Source organism: Rhinolophus sinicus, linkage group LG03, assembly GCF_036562045.2.
Source record: "Rhinolophus sinicus isolate RSC01 linkage group LG03, ASM3656204v1, whole genome shotgun sequence".
Classification (NCBI taxonomy): Eukaryota; Metazoa; Chordata; class Mammalia; order Chiroptera; family Rhinolophidae; genus Rhinolophus; species Rhinolophus sinicus.
Window position 1 is genome coordinate 99,849,767 of NC_133753.1, and position 20,829 is coordinate 99,870,595.

General features: G+C 46.8%; 1 protein-coding gene and 1 pseudogene across 1 annotated transcript; both read left to right on the forward strand.

Moving 5' to 3' along the window:
• The first annotated feature begins 6,980 nt into the window (after window positions 1-6,980).
• Window positions 6,981-8,692, forward strand: PVRIG (PVR related immunoglobulin domain containing). Its single transcript, XM_019752677.2, has 5 exons — window positions 6,981-7,173; window positions 7,259-7,609; window positions 7,698-7,821; window positions 7,910-7,967; window positions 8,069-8,692. Exons 1-5 carry the CDS (start codon window positions 7,113-7,115, stop codon window positions 8,360-8,362), a joined length of 888 nt encoding a protein of 295 aa, XP_019608236.2. The 5' UTR covers window positions 6,981-7,112; the 3' UTR covers window positions 8,363-8,692.
• Window positions 8,693-20,017: 11,325 nt separating this feature from the next.
• LOC109458788 (large ribosomal subunit protein mL51) lies at window positions 20,018-20,650 on the forward strand (annotated as a pseudogene).
• The last annotated feature ends 179 nt before the right edge of the window (window positions 20,651-20,829 follow it).

Genomic DNA, 20,829 nt, shown 5'->3' on the forward strand with positions numbered 1-20,829 from the left:
GTCTGTGAGTCTCCTTTTGCAAAGGCAGCCTACCAGTACTCTGGGGGCAGCCAATCCATTCAAAGATCTTTACCTCAAGAGAGAGGAGTCTTTTCTATGGGATCTGGGAACAGAGTGGGAAAACTGAGGTGAAGATATGGAGGTCACTAAGCATCTCAGAGGTGAGAGATGCCCGGGTTAAATACCAACCAAGCTAAGGATACTTCACAAGTTCAAAAGAGAAACTTTTGCTTTTGAAGCTCTGTAAATGGAGATCTTTATGTAGCCAGACAGCCCAGTATAGTGAATTGAGCCCCAAGCTGAGAATCCGTGCAAGTGTTATACCATGCTCCCCAGACTGTTTGCTGCTCTTTACTAAGAGATTGGGTTCTAAGGCCTCTCCCCTTGAATGTGGGATCTGTGATTGCTTGATTAATAGAATTTGGTGGAGTGATAATGCTATGCCAGTTTCCAAGCCCAGACCTTAAAAAAACTGGCAGCTTCCGTGTCCTGTTTCTTGAGATAATCACTCTTGAAACCCAGTCACCAAGCTGTGAGAAAGTCCCAAACAGTCACATGGAAAGGCCATGTGGAGGTGTCCAGCCAGCAGCTCTAGCTGAGGTCCCAGCCTACTTCCAGCATCAACCACCAGACATGATTCAGATGTGAATCAGACCCAGCTTTTGAGTCTTCCATCTGAGGCCCCAGGCATCAGGGAGCAGAGATAAGCTATCTTTCTGTGCCTTTCCAAAATCCTGAGCCATAGAACCCATGAGCATGATAAAAGGGTGGTGGTGTTTAAACCACTAAATTTAGGGTGATTTGTTATGTAGCACTAGGAACTGAAACAGAACCTTGGATTCTTAAGATGCAAATATTTGGGCATCTTTATCAGTTAAAAATTTTATATGTATATTAACATCTACTATTTGTTTTACTTATTATACACATTAAAAATATGGCTGAAGGGCAGCCTGATGGCTCAGTTGGTTAGAGCGTGAGCTCTTCACAACAAGGTTGCCGGTTCGCCACAGCTAGATTTCATGAAGGACAGCGACTTGGAGCTGATGGGTCCTGGAGAAACACACTGTTCCCCAATATTCCCCAATAAAATTTTTAAAAATATGGTTACGTTAATGATGAAATCTGGTTAACAGTACAAAATGCCTTTTAGCGCTAAAAAACGTATTAGTGAAAGCAAAATGAGAAACTTTTTAAGTCATGGCTTAACATTTCTGATTCTAGTTGAAAGTTCACTTTATTTTGATACTTTTAATGACCCTCATAACTGAAAAGAGTACCTCTCAAAAACATGTAAATCCAGATGGAATGGGTGCTTCTTAGGCTGCATCTACTACTGTTTTAAGTAGATTATCGAAACTCCATTGAAATTCTTCATTTGGAAGACTTATAAATGATTTCCAAGTATAAATAACAGCATCCGTAGAGGGAATAAGCATTATTGGGACCACAGAATCACTGCATCCTGGAGCACGTAAATTGCGGTCCGTCATACGCTGTGGGTTTGCCTCTCACCGTAGGAGGATGATCTTACTGTAGGTGAACTATGACATTTGTATCTCAGTAAGGGCACCACTGTCATGGAATAGTAATAACAGCTTCATTGTATTTTTATCTTAAAAATGAGAAATGTTAATCATGTTTTCTTCATGAACACCAGTGGATATTCTGTATACCACCTGCGGCACACACACCCCACTTTTACAACCACAGCTTTGAGGGAGTTCATGCCAGTAAGCTCCTTGCCCGCAGAGGCAGGGCTGTGGGCTTCAGGAGCAGCAGCTCCAGTTGGTCAGACCCAGGCTCGGCTGGAACCTGAGCCGAGGCGGGAGAGACGGAGGCCGGCAGAGCCTGACACTGACCCTGGTCGGTCAGCGGCGCCAAACGTGCTGCTCAGGAGATGCACAGGTGTGCACTGCCTGTTTACTGCTGAATAATAGCTTTTTAAATTCTTTTAAATAATTTTCAGTAGGCTTTATTTTTTAACTCTTGTTGTGGCCTTGAGCTCTGCCCAAAGGTGACTTGTTGGTGTTCTCTCCTAAATCATAAAGTGAAAGGGCTTTCTCCAGATTGCTGAGAAGGGTCTTCAGCTGATAGGTAAGTCACCATCTTTTGAACTCCAGGCAACACGGACCCAGGGAGTAACAGGATGAAGAAACTTCGTGTTTGGATAACATGAAAGGATGAGGTGGTGGGGTGGGGGAAGGTTTCTTTTCACCTGCAGACATTTTGAAGTCTTCCTTGAGCTCTATAGTTCCTTCCCTGGGAATGAGGTTGCGACCCTGGGAAGGATCCACAGCAAGTCTTGAGCAGAGTTGCTGGAAACCCTAACTGTGTGTTAAGTTGGGATAGCTGGATAAATAGGCACTAAAGAATGTGGTCAGAAAGGAGCAGAGAAATAGAAGAATGGTAAACCCACCAAAGAGAAACCCCAGGAAACTAGAGAAGACCTCTAGTGGGCAGAGGAGCCTAGAATCCTGGGGAAACTTGAAGGAAAATATATTTAATTTGATTTAGTAGATTAGAACCAGCTACGGGACTGAGTGGTATACCTAGTAGAAAGCCGAAAAATAAAGCATCTTGTGTCGTTGCAGTAGCCTCTCACAGAATGGGGAGGCTGCCCAACCTAGGAACTCTGCGCAGGTTCTCCGCTGGTGGGGTGGAGTGAGACAGGTTAGCTAGCATGTCCCTAGGTAGACAGGTGGGTTAAACAAAGACAGCCATATCCTGAAACTCCAGGTTTTGAAATCACTCCTTCGCTCCCTCGAGGACAAAATGTAACAACACCTTGAGGTTAATCATAAAATTCCTTTTGGCCTGACAAATGGAGCAGATCTGATAGATAAGAGTGGGTTACTTTGCTAATTCCTTTAGGGTGGGCAAGCAGAACAAACCCGGTAGATGAATTTCATTAGAAGTTGCCAGTTCCATTCTTCAGACAGGTTCCCTTACCCAAACAGGCAAGGGAAGGTATAAAAGTAAGAGCTTTTGCCTCAGTCACGGGGCACTCCCACTCAGGACCCCGTCCCCGCTCGGGAGCTCTGACCCTTTGTTTTCAATAAACTCTCCTCTTTTAAAAAATCCTTGCCTCTCCTGGGTCTGTGTTTCCATTCTTCGGTCTCGAGACCCTATCCCAGCACTCACTCAAAAGTCCTCTATATCATTTGGAGACTCACAGAGACATGTTTCCCCTTCAGGAGGACTGCTGTTTTTTTTTTTTTTTTTGGGGGGGGGGAAACTTTAATTCAATTTACAAATTTTCATTATGTGTGAAGCAGCTGTTCCCAGAGTGTGCCTTGAGATTGTCAAACTGGTGGAGGTCAGGTCTTTGCTGGTGCCTCAGGCAGCCCTGCCCAGCCCCATGGCCCAGTGTGCTCTGCGTACCCCCAGGTGCTAGTGTTCTGGCTCCTAAGAATGTGTTGCTGAGTCCTGAGAGACTGAGTGGGGCAGAGGAGCTAGGGAGCAACACTGGCTGCCTCCAGTAGTTTGGGCTGAAGAGAGAAGGTAGTGACTTGATCTCCTGGAGGGTGGACCTGCCTGTCTCATCTACACCGAAGCCAGGCCGGTCCACAGTCTTGGCAGAAACCTTGCCAAGAAATCTTGGCAGCTTTCACCCAACGGTTCTTTCCAAAGGTAATTTCGTTCCCTTATCCCAAAAACACTTGTCATAATTTGAAATTTTATAGACTCTCAATATCTGAAAGTTAGGAGGAAACTTAGAAGTTATTCTAAATGTCTGACCCTAAAATCCACGTTTTTGACATCACCTCCTTTATTCTTACCTTCCCCGCTAGTTCTCACCAAGTCCTATCAAGTTGTTCTCCAAAATATCTGTCTGATCTGTGTCTTTTCTCTTTGCTGCCATCGTCTCTCACCTAGACGACCACAACATAGCCTCTGGAAACCAGCCTCCTTGAAACTCGGACTTGTTTGTTGTTCTGCCTTTTGGGGCAGCACAGCACCTCTGTTCTCTCTCCCCCCTGACAAGCAATCACATATATGAAGACACTGTTGTCACTTTTTACTTTGACTGTTTTCTTCTGTGGTTTAAGGAACCCTTCAGCCTCTTCTTTTAAATAGAATTTCCTGTTCTTTCCTGTCCTGGGCATCTGATTTAATTCCAAGTTCTCACTGTGGTCTCCCCAGGCTGAAGACAGCCATCCAGCTAGTGGTCTCTGTAGGAAGGAATCATGACTTCCTGTGATCAGATGGTCACTCAGCCAAACCCATTTCTTCCTCCTTCTCCCTTTCTCTCAGCTTGCACCCCAGATAAAAGCTAGAAAATTGTGTCACCCATTGAAACCCTCATGGGCCTCATTCTAGAGACTGTCCACAAGGGCTGTTTTCACTGCAGCTGGACTTAGGCTGGGGCTGCATGGATTTCACCAAGAAGTGTCAGAGCAGAAAGAGGCTATTAGCAGACCTGTCACCTAACCTGCACCTTCAGGCCAAAGAGGAATGAGGCCAACCACACAGGCCTGATGACTCAGGGCTTATGTTGCTGGGTTTAACGACATTTTGTGTCTCTCGAACTCGAAACTGGAGACTATTCAGGGCTAGCCAAAAAGTTTCTGAGAGAACAAGGGCCCTCACATATATAAAAACATGAAAGCATTCGAGTACTTAAAGCCATGTGGTAATGAAACAGGAATAAGGGGGGGGGGGGGTGTATAGGAAAGAGAATCCAGAAGTAGACCCATTTGTAAGAATTTATGATCAAAATGGCATTTCGAAACAGTAGGGAAAGAGACTATTCAATAAAAGGTTTAGGCTCGCCACCTAAAACATTACAATATTTTACACCACTCCCAAGTTAAAACTCTTCATGGGCTAAAAATAAACCTTCAGAATTAAGCATAAAGACAAAACAAATTATTTTTAGAACTTGGACTTGCTAAGCAGTACACGAAATCCATAAATGGGGCCGGCCCAGTGGTTCAGGCGGTTGGAACTCTGTGCTCCTAACTCCGAAGGCTGCCGGTTCGATTCCCACATGGGCCAGTGGGCTCTCAACCACAAGGCTGCCGGTTGGATTCCTCAAGTCCCGCAAGGGATGGTGGGCAGCGCCCCCTGCAACTAGCAACAGCACCTGGACCTGGAGCTGAGCTGCACCCTCCACAACTAAGATTGAAAGGACAACAACTAACTTGACTTGGTAAAAAGTCCTGGAAGTACACACTGTTCCCCAATAAAGTAAAATATAAATAAATAAATAAATGAAATACAAACTTTTTAAAAAATCCAGAAATGATAAAAGATTGACAGCTTTAATTAACTTCATGAAAATTAAAATGAGGGGAACGGGGATGAGTAGGCTAGTGAAGGAGAGCTTTGACATTTTCTAGTCTTCTATATTGTTTGAATCTTATACAATGAGCTTACTGAGGGAACAACGTGGCTTATAGATGGAAAAAAAGTGGAAAATGTTGGTGAGTAACTTTGTGCCATGGTCTTTAATCCATTGATCACCAAGTATTGAGCTCCCTTATGTACTAGGACTGTGTGGGGATTGAGTAAAAGAGCCACCACTAGAGCCTATCATCTGTGAGACGGTTGTCCAAGAAGAAAATGTTCCTGGAGGTAGAGGGATTTGAGCTGGGCCTTGCAAAATGGGGAGGATTTTAGTGGGTCCAAGACTAGAGTCTTCCAGGCCAGGCTGAAGCTGGCAGCGCCACGTGTCCCAGTGCTCTGCACCCACACTGGGCTGGGCCACCTTGAAGTGAGTCAGCGCTGCGTAGGTCTCTCACCCCTTCAAGGGAATGTAGTGGAGGAAGTGGTGAGAGCAGATCTGAGTCAGGTTTGGAGACTGGGACATCAGGCCTAGAAGACGGTCAAAGGTTCAGGAGAATGCTAAGCTGGGAGCAGTGAACTGATTGGTCTTGGGGTCCTGCTTAGCTATGCTCTCATATGTGAGTGGGGTGACAGAGTTTACCCAAGAGACTGATTGTTTATGGCTAACACCACAGGATTAAACAAAGATGCTGAATCAGGCAAGTGGGCAAGCCAGGCCTCAGAAAGGTGACCACAGCCCTGGGGCAGGGCCTCCTCTCAGTTCTCACCACTCCCTGGACAAGAGAGTCTTCAACACCCCTGCCCCATTGGCTCTAAACCTGAGCTCACCAAGCTACTCTCATCAGAGTCAAGTTCAGCATGAGATAAGCATTTTGATCACTTGTCACTGCTTATACAGCAGCATTCTGGTCAGTTTGCGTTCTGTAAATGAATATAAACAGAAGCAATTTGGAGCAACACTTTGTGGAAAGAGATGGCCTACGTCAGGGAGGTGGCAATAGGAAATGGCAAAGGTCAGATAGTCACGATGGGAAGCCCTCAAAATTTCCTGATGGGCTGGAGATGAAAGAGAAGGTCACAGATGATTATGCTTTGGGCCTGAACAGCTGGAAACCAGTGGCCCTCAACTGTGGGGGAAGGGGAAGGCTGCAGGTGGGACAGAGTTCAGCTTGGGGAATGTTTGTGATGTTTGGCAGGAGGGAAGTCTGGGCTGGAATTCACACGGGATGGGCAACATGGACAGTGTGGAAGCCTACTTCAGCTGTCCTCGGTAGATAAGTGACGGGTCAAGCTGGGCTCCACTCCTAGGTACCTGCCCTGCTGTCTTCCTGCTTACAGGGCTTCTTCTCAAGTTCCTTCACATTCCCTACCCCTTGGCTGGGAAGGGCCAGACTCAGAGCCTTCTTCCGAAGGAGAAACCAGGGGCCCCACCGTCCTGAGGAAAGGAGATTCTTTTCAGGTCCCTCTGCAAAGTTCTTCCCTACTCCACCCCTCACCCTTCCCCAGGGCCTAGTCTGCCCAGGTTGTTACCCACAGACAGAAACAAACCTGAGCTGCCTGCACTGCTCACACCAAAGTACAGCGTGGGGGCAGGAAAAACCTTGTCACTGTCACTTTAAGTCTCCTGAGGGAGGGGGTCCATCACCCCGTGTGCACCAGCTGAGGTAGATTGAGAGAAGGAAGTGGAGCTGGGTGGCAGAAAGCATCAGGCGCAGCAGCTCCTGGGCCTGCTCACACGTGAAAACTTCCTGCAATGAGCGGAAACACACAGGTGCTGCCCCCACCACGACAGACCCCAGAGCCTGGGTCGGTGGGGCGCCATGGACAGGCCCCGGGCCCTGGTTCTGCTCTTGGCACTGCTGACGCTCTGCATCACTGCTGGTGAGTGGGGGCCTGAGAGAAGTAGAGGTGGTGGGGACATGGTGTAGACTCAGCCCTTGGCCCTTCCTGTGTCTGTGCCCTACAGGGACCCCGGAAGTGTGGGTGCAAATTCAGATGGAGTCCACCGAGTCCCCATTCTTCACTGTCCGCTGTGGATTACTGGGATCTAGCACTATCACCCAGGTGACTGTGAGCTGCAGGGGGCCCGATGGTGCTGGAGGGACCAAGCTGGCTGTGTTGCACCCAGAATTCGGCAGCCAGCAGTGGCCCCCTACCCGCCAGGTCCGCTGGGAAACCAGAACCAGCATCTCCCTCACCATGGAAGGGTCTGAAGGGAGAAGCCCTAGTCCCAACACCACGGTCTGCTGCACGTTTACTTCCTTCCCTGAGGGCTCCCAGGAGGCTTGTGGTAACCACCTGCTCGACTCAGACCCAGGTGGGGCTGATAAGGAGCTGGGCCCAGGGAGGGCAGGGAAGGCCTCAGGGCACTGGCTGCTATCTGGTCTGTCTTTATCTATGCACAGGGCTCCCTGCCACTAGTCCAGACCCTATTCTGCGGGCTGACTTGGCCGTGATCTTGGGGGCCTCAGGGGTCCTCCTCTTTGGCTGCATCTACCTCCTACACCTACTTCACCGGCAGAGGCACTGGTAAGACCCAGCCCTGGCCAGACCCAGTCTAAATCCCCACAGCGCTGGGCTAGCCACATGCTTTGCTTCTGACCCTCCTCTCTCTCAGGTCCGTCACAAAGCTTCAGTCATCTCTCAGCAGTCCCCAGACACAGACAGGAGCAAGGGTAAGTGTCGGGGATCGCTTTGGAGCCAGGAACAGAGTGGGCTGGATTTGGGGGCCATGAGGTGAACCTCACTTGAGCTTCTTTCCCCATCACCCCTGCAGGCAGCCAGCCAAGTCTCCCTGGCCTCTTTCCACACCCCCTATGCCACCGTTACCACCAACTACTGCCCAGCAGCTCTGGACACGGTCCTCCCACCCCAGCCACTGTCTAGGTGGGTGCCACTCCCCACCCACATGGCATGCCAACCTGCCCCGAGGGCACCTCTGCCAGCCTCTGCTCGAAGCAGTTTCATCTCCGTCGAGAATGGACTCTATACTCAGGCAGAAGAGAGGCCTCCCCACACGGGCCCCAACCTTATCTCTTTCCCTGACCGTCTGGGCCCCAGAGCTATGTAGGGGCGTTTAGGAGTTCGATGACAGGAGTCCCAAATCCACTTGACCTTCCTCCCCCGCCAGGCTTCTGGGACCCTTTTCTGTTGGTGTCTGTGTCCTGGGCACCCACCGTCTGCATGTTGTATTAGGCTCCAACAAGTGTCTCCACACATACCCGGACAGGGCCCACTTGCCGCGGATGTGGTCACCGTGTGTGCTGATGTAGGTACATGTGAGCACACATATGTGTGCAAGAGGTGACAAAACCGCATCCTAAGTTTCCTGTTTTCAAGTCCCCAGCCCTCCCAGTTGATGTCAATAACTAAGTGAACAAAAATGGTTTCTCTGGGGCCACGGCTGGGCCTTTTCTTTGGGAGGTTGAGGTTAGAGACAGTTTCAACCCCCGGGAGGCAGGCGCCAGGTTAGCGCTGGAGGGGAACAGGGTCTCAGCACCGGTGATCTCTCCCCTGCACCCAACACCCCATTCAGACGGGGGTTCCTGGAACTGGCAGGGGACTCCTGACCTTGCAGACCTTGCTGAGGGACACCAAGTGGGAAGACAGTGTTCGGGGTCTGGTGGCCTCAGGCAGGATGGTCCATATTCAAATCCCACCATGTCCTAGGACAGCAGGAAGGTATTCTGGGGTTTCAACCCAAGAAAAGGCCCTGTGGTCTGACCTGGTGTCCCTGTGACAGGGCTCCCTGAGATGGCCTGGGAGTGGAGCCCTGATGCCCCCATCCAGAGTTGACACTCAGAGGCACCCACCTCATATGACACCCACCTCATATCTGCCCAGAGTGTCTTCCTCTGGCTCCTCTCCTTTTACTAAGTCACCAGTACTCCTCCCCACTGGCCACTGGAAGACAGAGGCCCACTTGACACAGGGACATCACAGGGTGAGGGGGTGGTGAAGGGCTTATGGGACCTGCCTCCTTCAGCCAGTGACCATCATTCTCCTCTGAGAAGGCCTCGGAACTGGCCTAGACAGCTCAGTGGTCCCTGCAGGCTGGATGCTGAAGGGAGAGGAGAGGGGGTGCTGCAGAGGTCCCCGAGAGGTCAGGAAGAGGTGAGTGAGGGAGGGTGTATAGCTCAGGGCCCAGCAGCCTTGGGACCATGTCAAGACCAGGAATGGATGAGCGGGCAATGGAGCTTGCAAGGTTTCAGGAGGCTTTGGAGGGGCTCAATTCCCTAGGAAGGGAATGCTCATGGGACAAGGCAGGGAGCCCTGAGGGGATCCCCAGCCCTCAGCCTAGCTCCCAGCCAGGCCACTTGCCTCTCATGGAGCCCAGGGACAAGCCCCATAACCTGAGCTTGTCTTCTACAGGCTCAGGTAGCCACAGCCCACCCCAGTCCCGGTGGTTCGTGGAACCAAAAACCTGGGGACCCAGGAAGTCTCTGCAGCTTGCCTGCTCCCCCCATCCAGCCCCAAGTGCCAACCCAGTAGTGCTGAAGGGACCAGCTGAGAGAGACGTGTGGTAGCGCGAAGTTGTGGGGACAAAGCTGGACACAGCCCCAGAGATCAGTCCATGCCGCCTTCTCAGACCCAGTGTGGGACATCATGCTCAGATTTGTTCAACAAGTGTGGAAATTGAGGCCCAAGAGAGAACACTTGCTTAAGGGGACAGAACTGAATCAGCGCAGCACCTCCAGGGGCAGGTATCCAGCACATGCCCTCAGCCATAATCCAAGATAAGGCTTGTGCTTTGAACTGACCAGGATTGCGTCCCAGAGTCTACTCCCTATCTGTAAGACTTGGAGGGTTTACTTAGCCTCTCCCAGGTCCTCTTTGCTTATCTGGCACATAGTAAGGGTGATAAGGCCTGAGAGGAGTGTAAAGATTGTCACCAAGTCCAAGTACTAAGCAACTTTGCACAGAGTATCTCATTTAGAACAACCCCAAGGGGAAGGTGTTTTCAATAAGTCTATGTAACAGACAGGGAGCCTGAGCCCAGGGTCACAGAGCTGGAAGGCTGAGATGCCCTTTGCTAGAAGAGGAGGCGCGGGTCCACCAGACTGAGCCTGGACGCATTCGCTGCTGGGCTCAGCTTGCAGCGCGGCCTCGCTGGGGCGGTGTGGAGAGGCCGAGTGGAATGTCGGGGACCCTCGGGAACCCGGCCGGGCCGGGGGCGGGAGGCCAGGCGTGCGGAAATCACGAGGAGGCCCTCTGCTGGCGACCACGCACAGGAAATGCGGGCGCCACCAACTGCACTGCTGACACCCGCTGAGGTGGTACGGCTGCCCCCAGGAGTCCCTGGAGGTCCTTCTGCAGAAAACGCCAGCCCCGCCCGAGAGAATAACATTTTCAGAGACGCTGCAGGGGTCGCGGGGACAGAGTTGTGACCCTCTCTGCAACGGGTCCCGCAGCCCCACCCTCGCCCAGCACCCACGCTCGCCCCCACCCCTTGACCGCCTCCACCCGCGGTCAGCTGCTCGGCCCCAACGGCACCTCACTGCGGTCCAGCCCCGGGTCCGAGAACATGCCCGCCCCGAGAGTCTGCCCCTCAGTGACCCCGGAGCCTTCCCTCCGCTGTGCAGCCCCAGCTTCTCTCCGGCTCGTCCGCACCGTCCTGCCCGCCGCAGTCCTCCTCTCCCCGCCCCCAGCCCCACCTCCGGCCGCCTGTCCCCGGGAGCCCGCTCTCGCCCCTTCACCTTAGTTTCCTTTAGCAACCTCACCCCAGCCTGCGCTCACCCTCCTTGTGGCCCAGTGCTGGTCCCAGCCGTCCCTGCTGCTCACGGCTCTGAACCCTCAGTTACCATCGCCCTGTCTGGAAACCCCAAGCCGCCGGTCAAGGTGCTGGGCAACCACCTTCCCGGCCCACACGTCCCTCCGGGGACCCACCGAGAAGAGCTGCAGACCCAGACGGAGACCGGGGCACCACGACCACCTGCCGGCTGTGTGACGTCTGGCTGCCTTGCCTGTCGCCCTGGGAGCCTTGGACCCTTGCAGCGTGCGCTGCAGAACACTAGGCAACGTCTTGGCCTTGCCCGCTGCCCTTTGGGGGCGCCCACTCCGCTGGTGCTGAGTGACTGAGGTGCTGAGGTGGCCGGGAGAGGGAAACAATGAATGGAGAAAAGTAAATAAACAACATCACAAACGTTCAAAGGAAAACGGGTGCTCTGAGAAGGAATAATGGGGCCTCTCTGAGTAGACATTTAAAATAAAATTGAAGTGAGAGTTGTCTAGGCAAAGATTGTGGGGAGACCATTCCAAGCAGGGAGAGACAAGTCCAAAGGCCCGGAGGCTGAAAAGAGCTCAGCATTGCCAGGACCCAACGCAGGTCAGTGTGTTTGAAACAAGGGGAGTGAGAGCAGCAGCCAAAGCCCACAGACGGGATCTGGCTTTTATTGTGAGAGTATTATTAGAAAATGGGGTTTCAAGCAGAAAACCCCCGTGTGGGAGGGAGGGCAGAAAAGTGGAAGTAGGAACAATTGGTAAGCGACCGCAGTAATCCAGGTGGGAGATGGGGGTGTTCAAGTCAAGGCTGGTGGAGTATAGATGGCAAGAAGTGGGTGGATTCAAAATGTGTTTCGGAGGCAGAGTTGTTCCTGGCTGCTGGGAGGAAGATCAGGATGGTCTCAAGGGTGATGCCCAGTTTCCCAGCTTGAGTGACTACCGTGTTTCCCCGAAAATAAGACCTAGCCTACAATCAGCTCTAATGCATCTTCTGGAGCAAAAATTAATATAAGATCCGGTCTTATTTTACTATAAGACCGGGAATATGATATGATATGATATGATTATATGATATATGATATATGATATATGATATATGATATATGATATATGATATATGATATATGATATATGATATATGATATATGATATATGATATATGATATGATACCGGGTCTTATATTAATTTTTGGTCCAAAAAATTCACTACAGCTAATTGTCCAGCTGGTTCTTATTTTCGGGGAAACGCGGTAGGTAGGAGAAATGCCATTCACTGAGCTGGGAGATTGAAAGGAAAGGAGCATGTTCTAGGGGAAGAGGTGACAATCAAGGAGCCAATAAGAGACGGCTTAAGTTGAGATGCCTGAGACACAGATGAGCTGTGGGCATGCCGATGCCTCCTCAGAGCCTACGCCTTGTCTCAGCTGAAGGGATAAGAGTTGTATGCAAAAACCTGATGAGAGAAATCAAAGGTTCTAAATAAATGGAAAGATGTACTATGTTTATAGATCCGAAGGCTCATTGTTAAGAGGTCAGTTCTCCCCAAATGGATCTACAAAATCAAAACATTCTTTTTTTTTTTAAGATTTTATTGGGGACGAGGAACAGGACTTTATTGGAGAACAGTGTGTACTTCCAGTACTTTTTCCAAGTCAAGTTGTTGTCCTTTCAATCTTAGTTGTAGAGGGTGCTGTTCAGCTTCAAGTTGTTGTCCTTTCAGTCTTAGTTGTGGAGGGCGCAGCTCAGCTCCAAGTCCAGTTGCCATTGTTAGTTGCAGGGACACAGCACACCATCCCTTGTGGGAGTCGAGGAATCGAACCTGCAACCTTGTGGTTAAGAGCCCACTGGCCCATGTGGGAATCGAACCAGCAGCCTTTGGAGTTAGGAGCACGGAGCTCCAACTGCCTGAGCCACCAGGCCAGCCCCCAAAACATTCTTAATGGAAATTCCAGCAGGCTTCTTTGTAGAAATTGACCAACAGATTGGAAAACTTACAGGGATAAACAAAAGTACCTAGAAAAACCAAAACAATTTTGAAAAAGAACGAAGTTGGAGGACTTATACTATTGGATTCAAAACTAAAAGCTAAACAATTCCAAGGGTTTGAGGAGCTGTGAGCCAGAAACTATGGATGAAGAGCACATATATATGAGAAAAAAATTTGGTCAACTGAATGACCAAATATATATTTACCAATCACAATATCAAAAGAGTAAAAGGCAAGTTGCAAACGAATGTATCCTGGAAGATATCTTGTATCCATCATTCAATCCCCAGGGACCCAAACATAAAGCCTGGGCTTTATCTGGCCTCAAAATCTCCAGTGACAAGAAACAAAGCCTGGGCCAGAGCAAGATGTAGATCAGACGAGACCTCTGCACAAAACCAGGACCCCTAAAACACTACACCCTCATATAGCTAGAAGAAAACTGTCATGAAAAAGGAGGTGTTAGGATTGATTCTTCAGCCATGGCTCTAGAGAAAAAAATGAAAAGTATCTCCCAAGAGCATCTCTAACCACTCATCCACACTCTTGAAGGTTTAGGTCAGAATTCACAGTGCCTGTGATGCTTGAGAAATACAAAGCCAACAATATCACTTAATGTGACCCTTGATGGGTAGCACACCTGCCCTGGGCAGATGTAAACACAAATCCTCTCTGGAGAAAGGCACAAATAAGCCTCAAAGAATTCCCACAGATTAAGTGTGTTCACCTCCCAGAGTCAGTTCTCCTTCCATCACCATGTATTTGACACTCTTTACCCTCTTCTACCACCCCCACCCCCCTTACCATCTGGTAACCACTGAACAGTTGTCTGTGTCTGTGAGTTTTTGTTTGTTTGTCTCGTTCGTTTGTTGCTGTCAGTTTTATATCCCACATATGACTGAAGTCACATGGTTCTTGACTTTTTATGTCTGACTTATTTTGTTTAGCATAATAATCTCAAGTTCCATCCAGGTTGTTGCAAATGGCAAAATTTTATCTTTTCTTATGGCTAATATTCCATTGTGTATATATACCATATCTTCTTTATCCAATCATGTATCAAAGGACACTTTGGTTGTTTCCATGTCTTGGCCACCGTGAATAATGCTGCAATGAACATAGGGGTACATATATCATTACAGATAAATATTTTTAGATTTTTTTGGTAGATACCTAGAAGAGGGATTGTTGGGTCGTGCAGTAATTCTATTCTTAATTTTTTTAGGAAACTCCATACTGTTTTCCATAGTGGCTGCACCAATTTACATTCCCTTGGTTTTATTTTTAATCCCATTCAACCCTGCCCTGATGCAAGTCCATGTTCCCAGGATGCACTCTTGTAACTGTAGTAGCAATGTAGCAGCAGCAGCAGTAGACTGACCACAGTGACAGAGAAACTAGGAGAGAGAAAAAAACCTTCTCTCTGACCATAAAAACTGGTGAAGGGAACCCTTGTGGTGAAAAAAGGGTGGGGGAAATCCCCTTGTAGTTTTCTCTCCCTTTTCTCCCACTACTTCCCCCCAAGAGGCAAATGTAGTCACAGGAAGTGGCATGACAAGAAGTGCATGAGAGAACTATCTTTACGATAGCTTTTTCTATCTTTCAAAGGAGGAAGCTAGAGAAAGGAATTCCATAAGCTGCATATAAAGTCCCAAGCCCCATCCAAGATACACATACATGGGACTGATCCATAAAAACATGCCTAAGGCTTTTAGAACTAAAGTGTGATGTAGATTGTCACCCCATCTCAGAATGGCCCAGGGGCAGGGTGCGGGGGACACAGGAGAGGAAGGGGGTTGGATGCATACACAGCACAGATCCAAACACCACAGAAAAGTTTTTGAAAATGGAAATGACATTGGAACCACAGTCCACAGAGGACATGTTGGAATTTGTGGTCTGAACTTAACTCAGTTGTCTACCAAAACAGAGAAATCAATATTCTCTAGAGGATTTGAACAGGGCCCAGCATCTCATAGAATAATACTTTAAATATCCTGGATGTAATTTAAAATTACTTGACATACAAAGAAACAAGTAAATCTCCACAACACACAGGTGAAAGACGCTAACCCCAAGATGACACAAATGTTGGAATTATTAGACAAATACTTTAACACAGATATTAGCACCATGCTCCATAAAATAAAAATGAACAGTCTTGAAATGAATGGAAAGACAAACATTCTCAGCAGAAAGTAAAAGCCATAAAAAGAGAGCCAAATGGAAATTTTAAAGTGGACAAATATGGTAAGTGAAACAAAAAGTTAATTGGAAGAGTTCAAAAGCAGTGTGAAGATGAAAAAGAACAAATAAATTTAAAAATAGATAAAAAGAAATGATCCATTAACCAATGTTACCCCAATAGATTTAATAAAAAACAAAAATAAATGATCCAACCTGAACAGCCAGGAAAAATAAAATTTTAAAAAATGAACAGAGCTTTAGAGACACATGGGACAATATAAAAAAGTCTAATGTATGTGTTATTGGAATCCTGGAAGAAGAGGAGATAGAGATCAATGCAAAAAGAAATATTTGAACAAGCAATGGCTGAAAACTTCTCAAATGTGGTGGCAGACATAAATTTAGAGATTTAAGAAGTTCTCTCAACCCCAGGCAGGATAAAATCAAAGAAAATCATGTCCAGACACATCATAATCAAACTACTGAAAACTGAAGATAAATGAATGTTGAAAGCAGCCAGACAATAACAAAGCATTACATGCAGGGAAACAACAGTTTACATGACTGCAGGTTTTTCATCAGAAACCGTGGAGGCAGGAAGATGGCAGAACTGTATTTTTAAAGTGCTTGAAAGAAAAGGACTGTCAACCCAGAATTCTATACCCAGTGAAAACATCCTTCAGTAATGAAGGTGAAATGAGGATATTCTCAAATGTTTCTTGTAGTATCTGTCTTGGTGTAGAATTAACCCCTGGTGGTTTGCAGAACGTGAAAGCATTCACGAGACTACAAAGCATTCACAAGACTACAAAGCAGGAGAGTAAGAAAGCTTTATCAAAAGTCAGGCAGAGAGGGTCCGGCCCGGTGGCTCAGGCGGTTAGAGCTCCATGCTCCTAACTCCTAAGGCTGCCGGTTCGATTCCCACATGTGCCAGTGGGCTCTCAACCACAAGGTTGCCAGTTCAATTCCTTGAGTCCCACAAGGGATGGTGGGCAGCGCCCCCTGCAACTAAGATTGAACATGAGCTGAGCTGCCGCTGAGCTCCGGGATGGCTCAGTTGGTTGGAGTGTAGTCCTCTCAACCACAAGGTTGCCAGTTCGAGTCCCGTAAGGGATGGTGAGCTGTGCCCCCTGCAACTAGAAACAGGAACTGGACCTAGAGATGAGCTGCGCCCTCCACAACTAAGACTGAAACAACTAAGAGTGAAAGGACAACAACTTGAAGCTGAATGGCACCCTCCACAACTAAGATGGAAAGGACAACAACTTGACTTGGAAAAAAGGCCTGGAAGTACACACTGTTCCCCAATAAAGTCCTATTCCCCTCCCCCAATAAAAATCTTTAAAAAAAAAAAAAGTCAGGCAGAGAGAGAGAGAGTTCTGTTTGGAACTGGCAAAGGATTTTTGTCAAGGCAGTCTGATAGGGAGAACTGCTGAGACGGGAGGTAAGACAGATACTGGCAGAAGTTTGCCAGGGTAGAGCCTAATGGAGATAGCTGCGCCAATGAGAAGGCGTGCTGAGGTTTTATATTTTCCCATGCAGTATGTAGCGTGCTTGTCCGTTTGCAGGAGGGCTACCATTACAATTATCTTCTCCTGGGAACTGTTCTGTTCCCACCTATGATGGATGTAAGGTGCTTGTCAGCTTGCAGATGCAGTGCTAGCCAGGGCAATGCGAACCAAGTGGTTAATTTTTAAGCTCGGTCCTGCTAACTCACACGCTCGCTCCTGTTATCTCTTTGCCTGTCCCAACCTGCCAGCTCACAAGCTCACTCCTGTTAACTCTTCACTTGTCTCATCAGTATCCTTATCTGGTTTTGATATGAGGGTAATGTTGGCCTCATAAAATGAGTTTGTAAGTGTTCCCTCTTTAATTTTTTGTAGAGTTTGGGAAGGTCTAGCATTAATCTTTCTTTAAATGTTTGGTAGTATTCTCAATGAAACCATCTCTTCCTGGGGGCATTTCTTTGTTGGTAGATTTGTAATTACTGCTTCAATCTCCTTACTCATTATTGGTCTGATCAGATTTTCTATTTCTTTATGATCTGACATTTGTAGATTAAATGTTTCTAGGAATTTATTTTTTTCTTGGATATGCAAATTTTTGGTGTATAGTTTTTTTTTATAATCTCATTTTTTTTGTATTTCTGTAATGTCAGTTGTGGTTTGTCCTCTTTCATTTATAATTTTTTGTACTTTTATTTTTTAAGTAATTTTTTCCAGTTTTATAATTGACATACTCACTGTATAAGTTTAAGGTGTATTGCACAATGATTTGACTTATATCATGAAATGATTACCACAATAACTTTAATTAACATCCATCTCAGTTTTTTTTCAAAGGACATTGTCAAATGAAGGAAAATTAAATGGATTTATAGCCAGCGCACATGCTGGCTACATGTAAAAGAAATGCTAAAGAAAGTTCTTCACAGGGAAGAGAATGACACCACAGGGAAACTTGGAACTTTAGGAATGTAGGATGAGCAACAGAAATGGTAATTATTTAGGTGAATATAAGAGATTCTTTTTTCCTCTTAAATTCTTTAAAATATATATGACTATTGAAAGCAAAAATTATAACATTATCTGGTGGGATTTTTTATGATTGTAGATTTCATACATATGACAATTACAACATAAAAAGAAGAGTCTAGAGGGATCCATATGGTTGTAAGCGTTCTTTGTTTCACTTGAAGTGGTAAAATATTAATTCTAACTAGACTGTGAAAAGTATATATTATAATCCCTACAGCAATCACTTAAAAAACAAACATAAAACAAAAAAACAAAAACCTATGCAAGTTGTCTTCAATAAACGGTACTGGGATAACTGGATATCCAAAGAAAGATTTGGGGTGATGAAAAAGTTATGGAAATAGATTGTGGTGATTGTTGTACAACATTGAGAGTGTAAGTACTGATGCTGAATTATACACTAAAAATGTTAAAATGGAAAAATGTATGTTATGTATATTTTATCACAAGTTTTAAAAATTAATAGTGTAATATGCCAAAAAAACTTGGAATTGTACACTTCAAATGAGTGGGTTGTATGGTGTGTGAATTACATCTCAATAAAGCTGTGGGTTTTTTTTAATGGGACCAAAAAATTCTTAACTTAATGTACTTGAAAATGAAGAGACACAGTCTTAAATAACTCTTGAATTAAAAAGAAATTAAAACGGAAATAACAAACCACTTAGCAATAAGAAGGAAAACACATCATAACCAAACCTTGGGACACAATGAAAGCTGTATGAAGAGAAAAATGTCCTATCTTAAAAGCAATCATTATTAAAGAAGAAAGATGAAAAAAATAAAGTGTGGGGATTTGGCAGAGACTGTCATGTGTTCCTCAAAACCTAGATCATTTTCCTACTAGACACACAATAGTATGGGCCCTATGTACATGTTTTCATGTATTTTTAATGGTTAATTTTTAACAAACATTAAAGAACTGGAAAAATATTGAAAAGGAGGTCTATTAAAACTCACAACACTATTTTAAGTTTAAATATTTTATTTATACCCAAAGCAGAATTTATTATAATTTTACCTTCCTGGCTTTAATGAAAGCAAACTCATTAGTAATATTTTAAAAAATCTACTGAGTTGTGGCCGGCCCAGTGGCTCAGGCAGTTAGAGCTCCATGCTCCTAACTCCTAAGGCTGCCGGTTCGATTCCCACATGGGCCAGTGGGCTCTCAACCACAAGGTTGCCAGTTCAACTCCTTGAGTCCCGCAAGGGATGGTGAGCTCTGCCCCCTGCAACTAAGGTTGAACACAGCACCTTGAGCTGAGCTGCCGCTGAGCTCCGGGATGGCTCAGTTGATTGGAGTGCATCCTCTCAACCACAAGGTTGCCAGTTCAATTCCTCGACTCCCGCAAGGGATGGTGGGCTGTGCCCACTGCAACTAGCAACGGCAACTGGACCTGGAGCTGAGCTGTGCCCTCCACAACTAAGACTGAAAGAACAATAACTTGAAGCTGAACAGCACCCTCCACAACTGAGATTGAAAGGACAACAACTTGACTTGGGAAAAAAGGCCTGGAAGAACACACTGTTCCCCAATAAAGTCCTGTTCCCCTTCCCCAATAAAAAAAATAAAAAATAAAAATAAATAAAAAAATATACTGAGTTTTTTGGCATCCCCTAAAGTCTTCAGTTCTCGCTTGCCTCACCAAGATCCTGGTCCCACATCTAAACACATTTCCAAACCTCTCACAGATAGGAGGTCAGACAACTGATTTCTGGCCAATGCAGTGTGGGAGGATGGGACATGCACCACCTCCAGAGAAAGTGATGTAACCCCACTGGTGCAATCCTCACGCTCTCTGTCTCTCCATTTGCCAGGTGGATGGAGAGAACCTGAAGACACTAGAGGAGGTGAAGCTGCAGGTGGAAGAAGCCTCGGTCCCTGAATCACCGATTGGATGAGAGATGCCCTGGAAGCCTTGGACCAGAAACATCCCCACTAGAATGTTATTTGATCCAGGACTGAACTTCCACTGTGTTAAACTACAGGCACTTGGGGTTGTTTGTTACAGCAGCAGTAGGATTTACTTTATTCCGTGCACCTAAGATCCAAAAGTGAAAAAATATAAGATACATCTTCTGACGACTATAAACCCCTTTTCTTCCTGTCTACGTTTCCCAGTCTACATTGTGGCTCTGCTCTCCTGTAGCACGGTTTTCTGCAGTAAATAGAACAAACAGCCGGACGTCTCCCTTTGTTTCTAACACATTTTGCCAACGGTGAATTCACATTCTACATGCCTTTGTCGAGTCAAGAAACTGGGTGGATCCTGGCTGAAAACAGATGGTCTCCCAGATGAAGACAGCTGAAGAAAGGGGATACTTGACCTGAGTAAGGTGCGGATGGTTCCTGTCATCTCCTTGAAAGCCATGTCTGGCCCTCACTCAGAGCTAGTACCAGGGGCTGTTGTAGGGGAGAGACTAGAACAATGGCAGGGAGCCTCCCTGGAGGCACAGGCAGGCGTGTAGCAGGTGGGTACCCCGGGCCTGTGGAAGCTTCTCTCTGGGAGTTCCTGGATGTTAATGTAAGGCTCACCCTCCCGCCCCCCAAAGTGGTTGATCATTGGAACAAGAAGAGAGCCGTGTTCAGGATGTGTGATAATGTCGAGATCCTGGGGAATTTTGAAAAGCACCCCAAAGAACTAATCAAGTGCCCCAGATGACTTTGAGATTGGAAGGGGAGTGAATTGCAATGACATATCCAAAAGAAGAAAATGGCTGGAAATCGGATGTTCATTGATGACCTGCACATCAGCTATCTCTACAAACACTTTAACCGACATGGAAAGTACCAGTAGAAGAGAAAGCTAGGGACTGTGGAAGAGGCACATCTGTCACCCCAGAAAAGGGAAACAGTACTTTTTCTTATAAGGAAAGGGATTGGTATGATTTCCATAATAAAGTGGGGTTCCTTTGGAAAAAATGAAAGAAAAAGAAAAAGAAAGGAGATACTTAGAGCGGAAGGGGTGGGCAGGGAGCAAGAACACTAGAGAGACAGCGTGGTGGCGCAAGGCGGGTCCAGCAAGTCTTCGTTCCACCTCCAGGCCTGAGGGAGTAGTTATGAGAATCCAGAGTGGGAGGCAGAGAGAACTGTGCAGAGAGTGC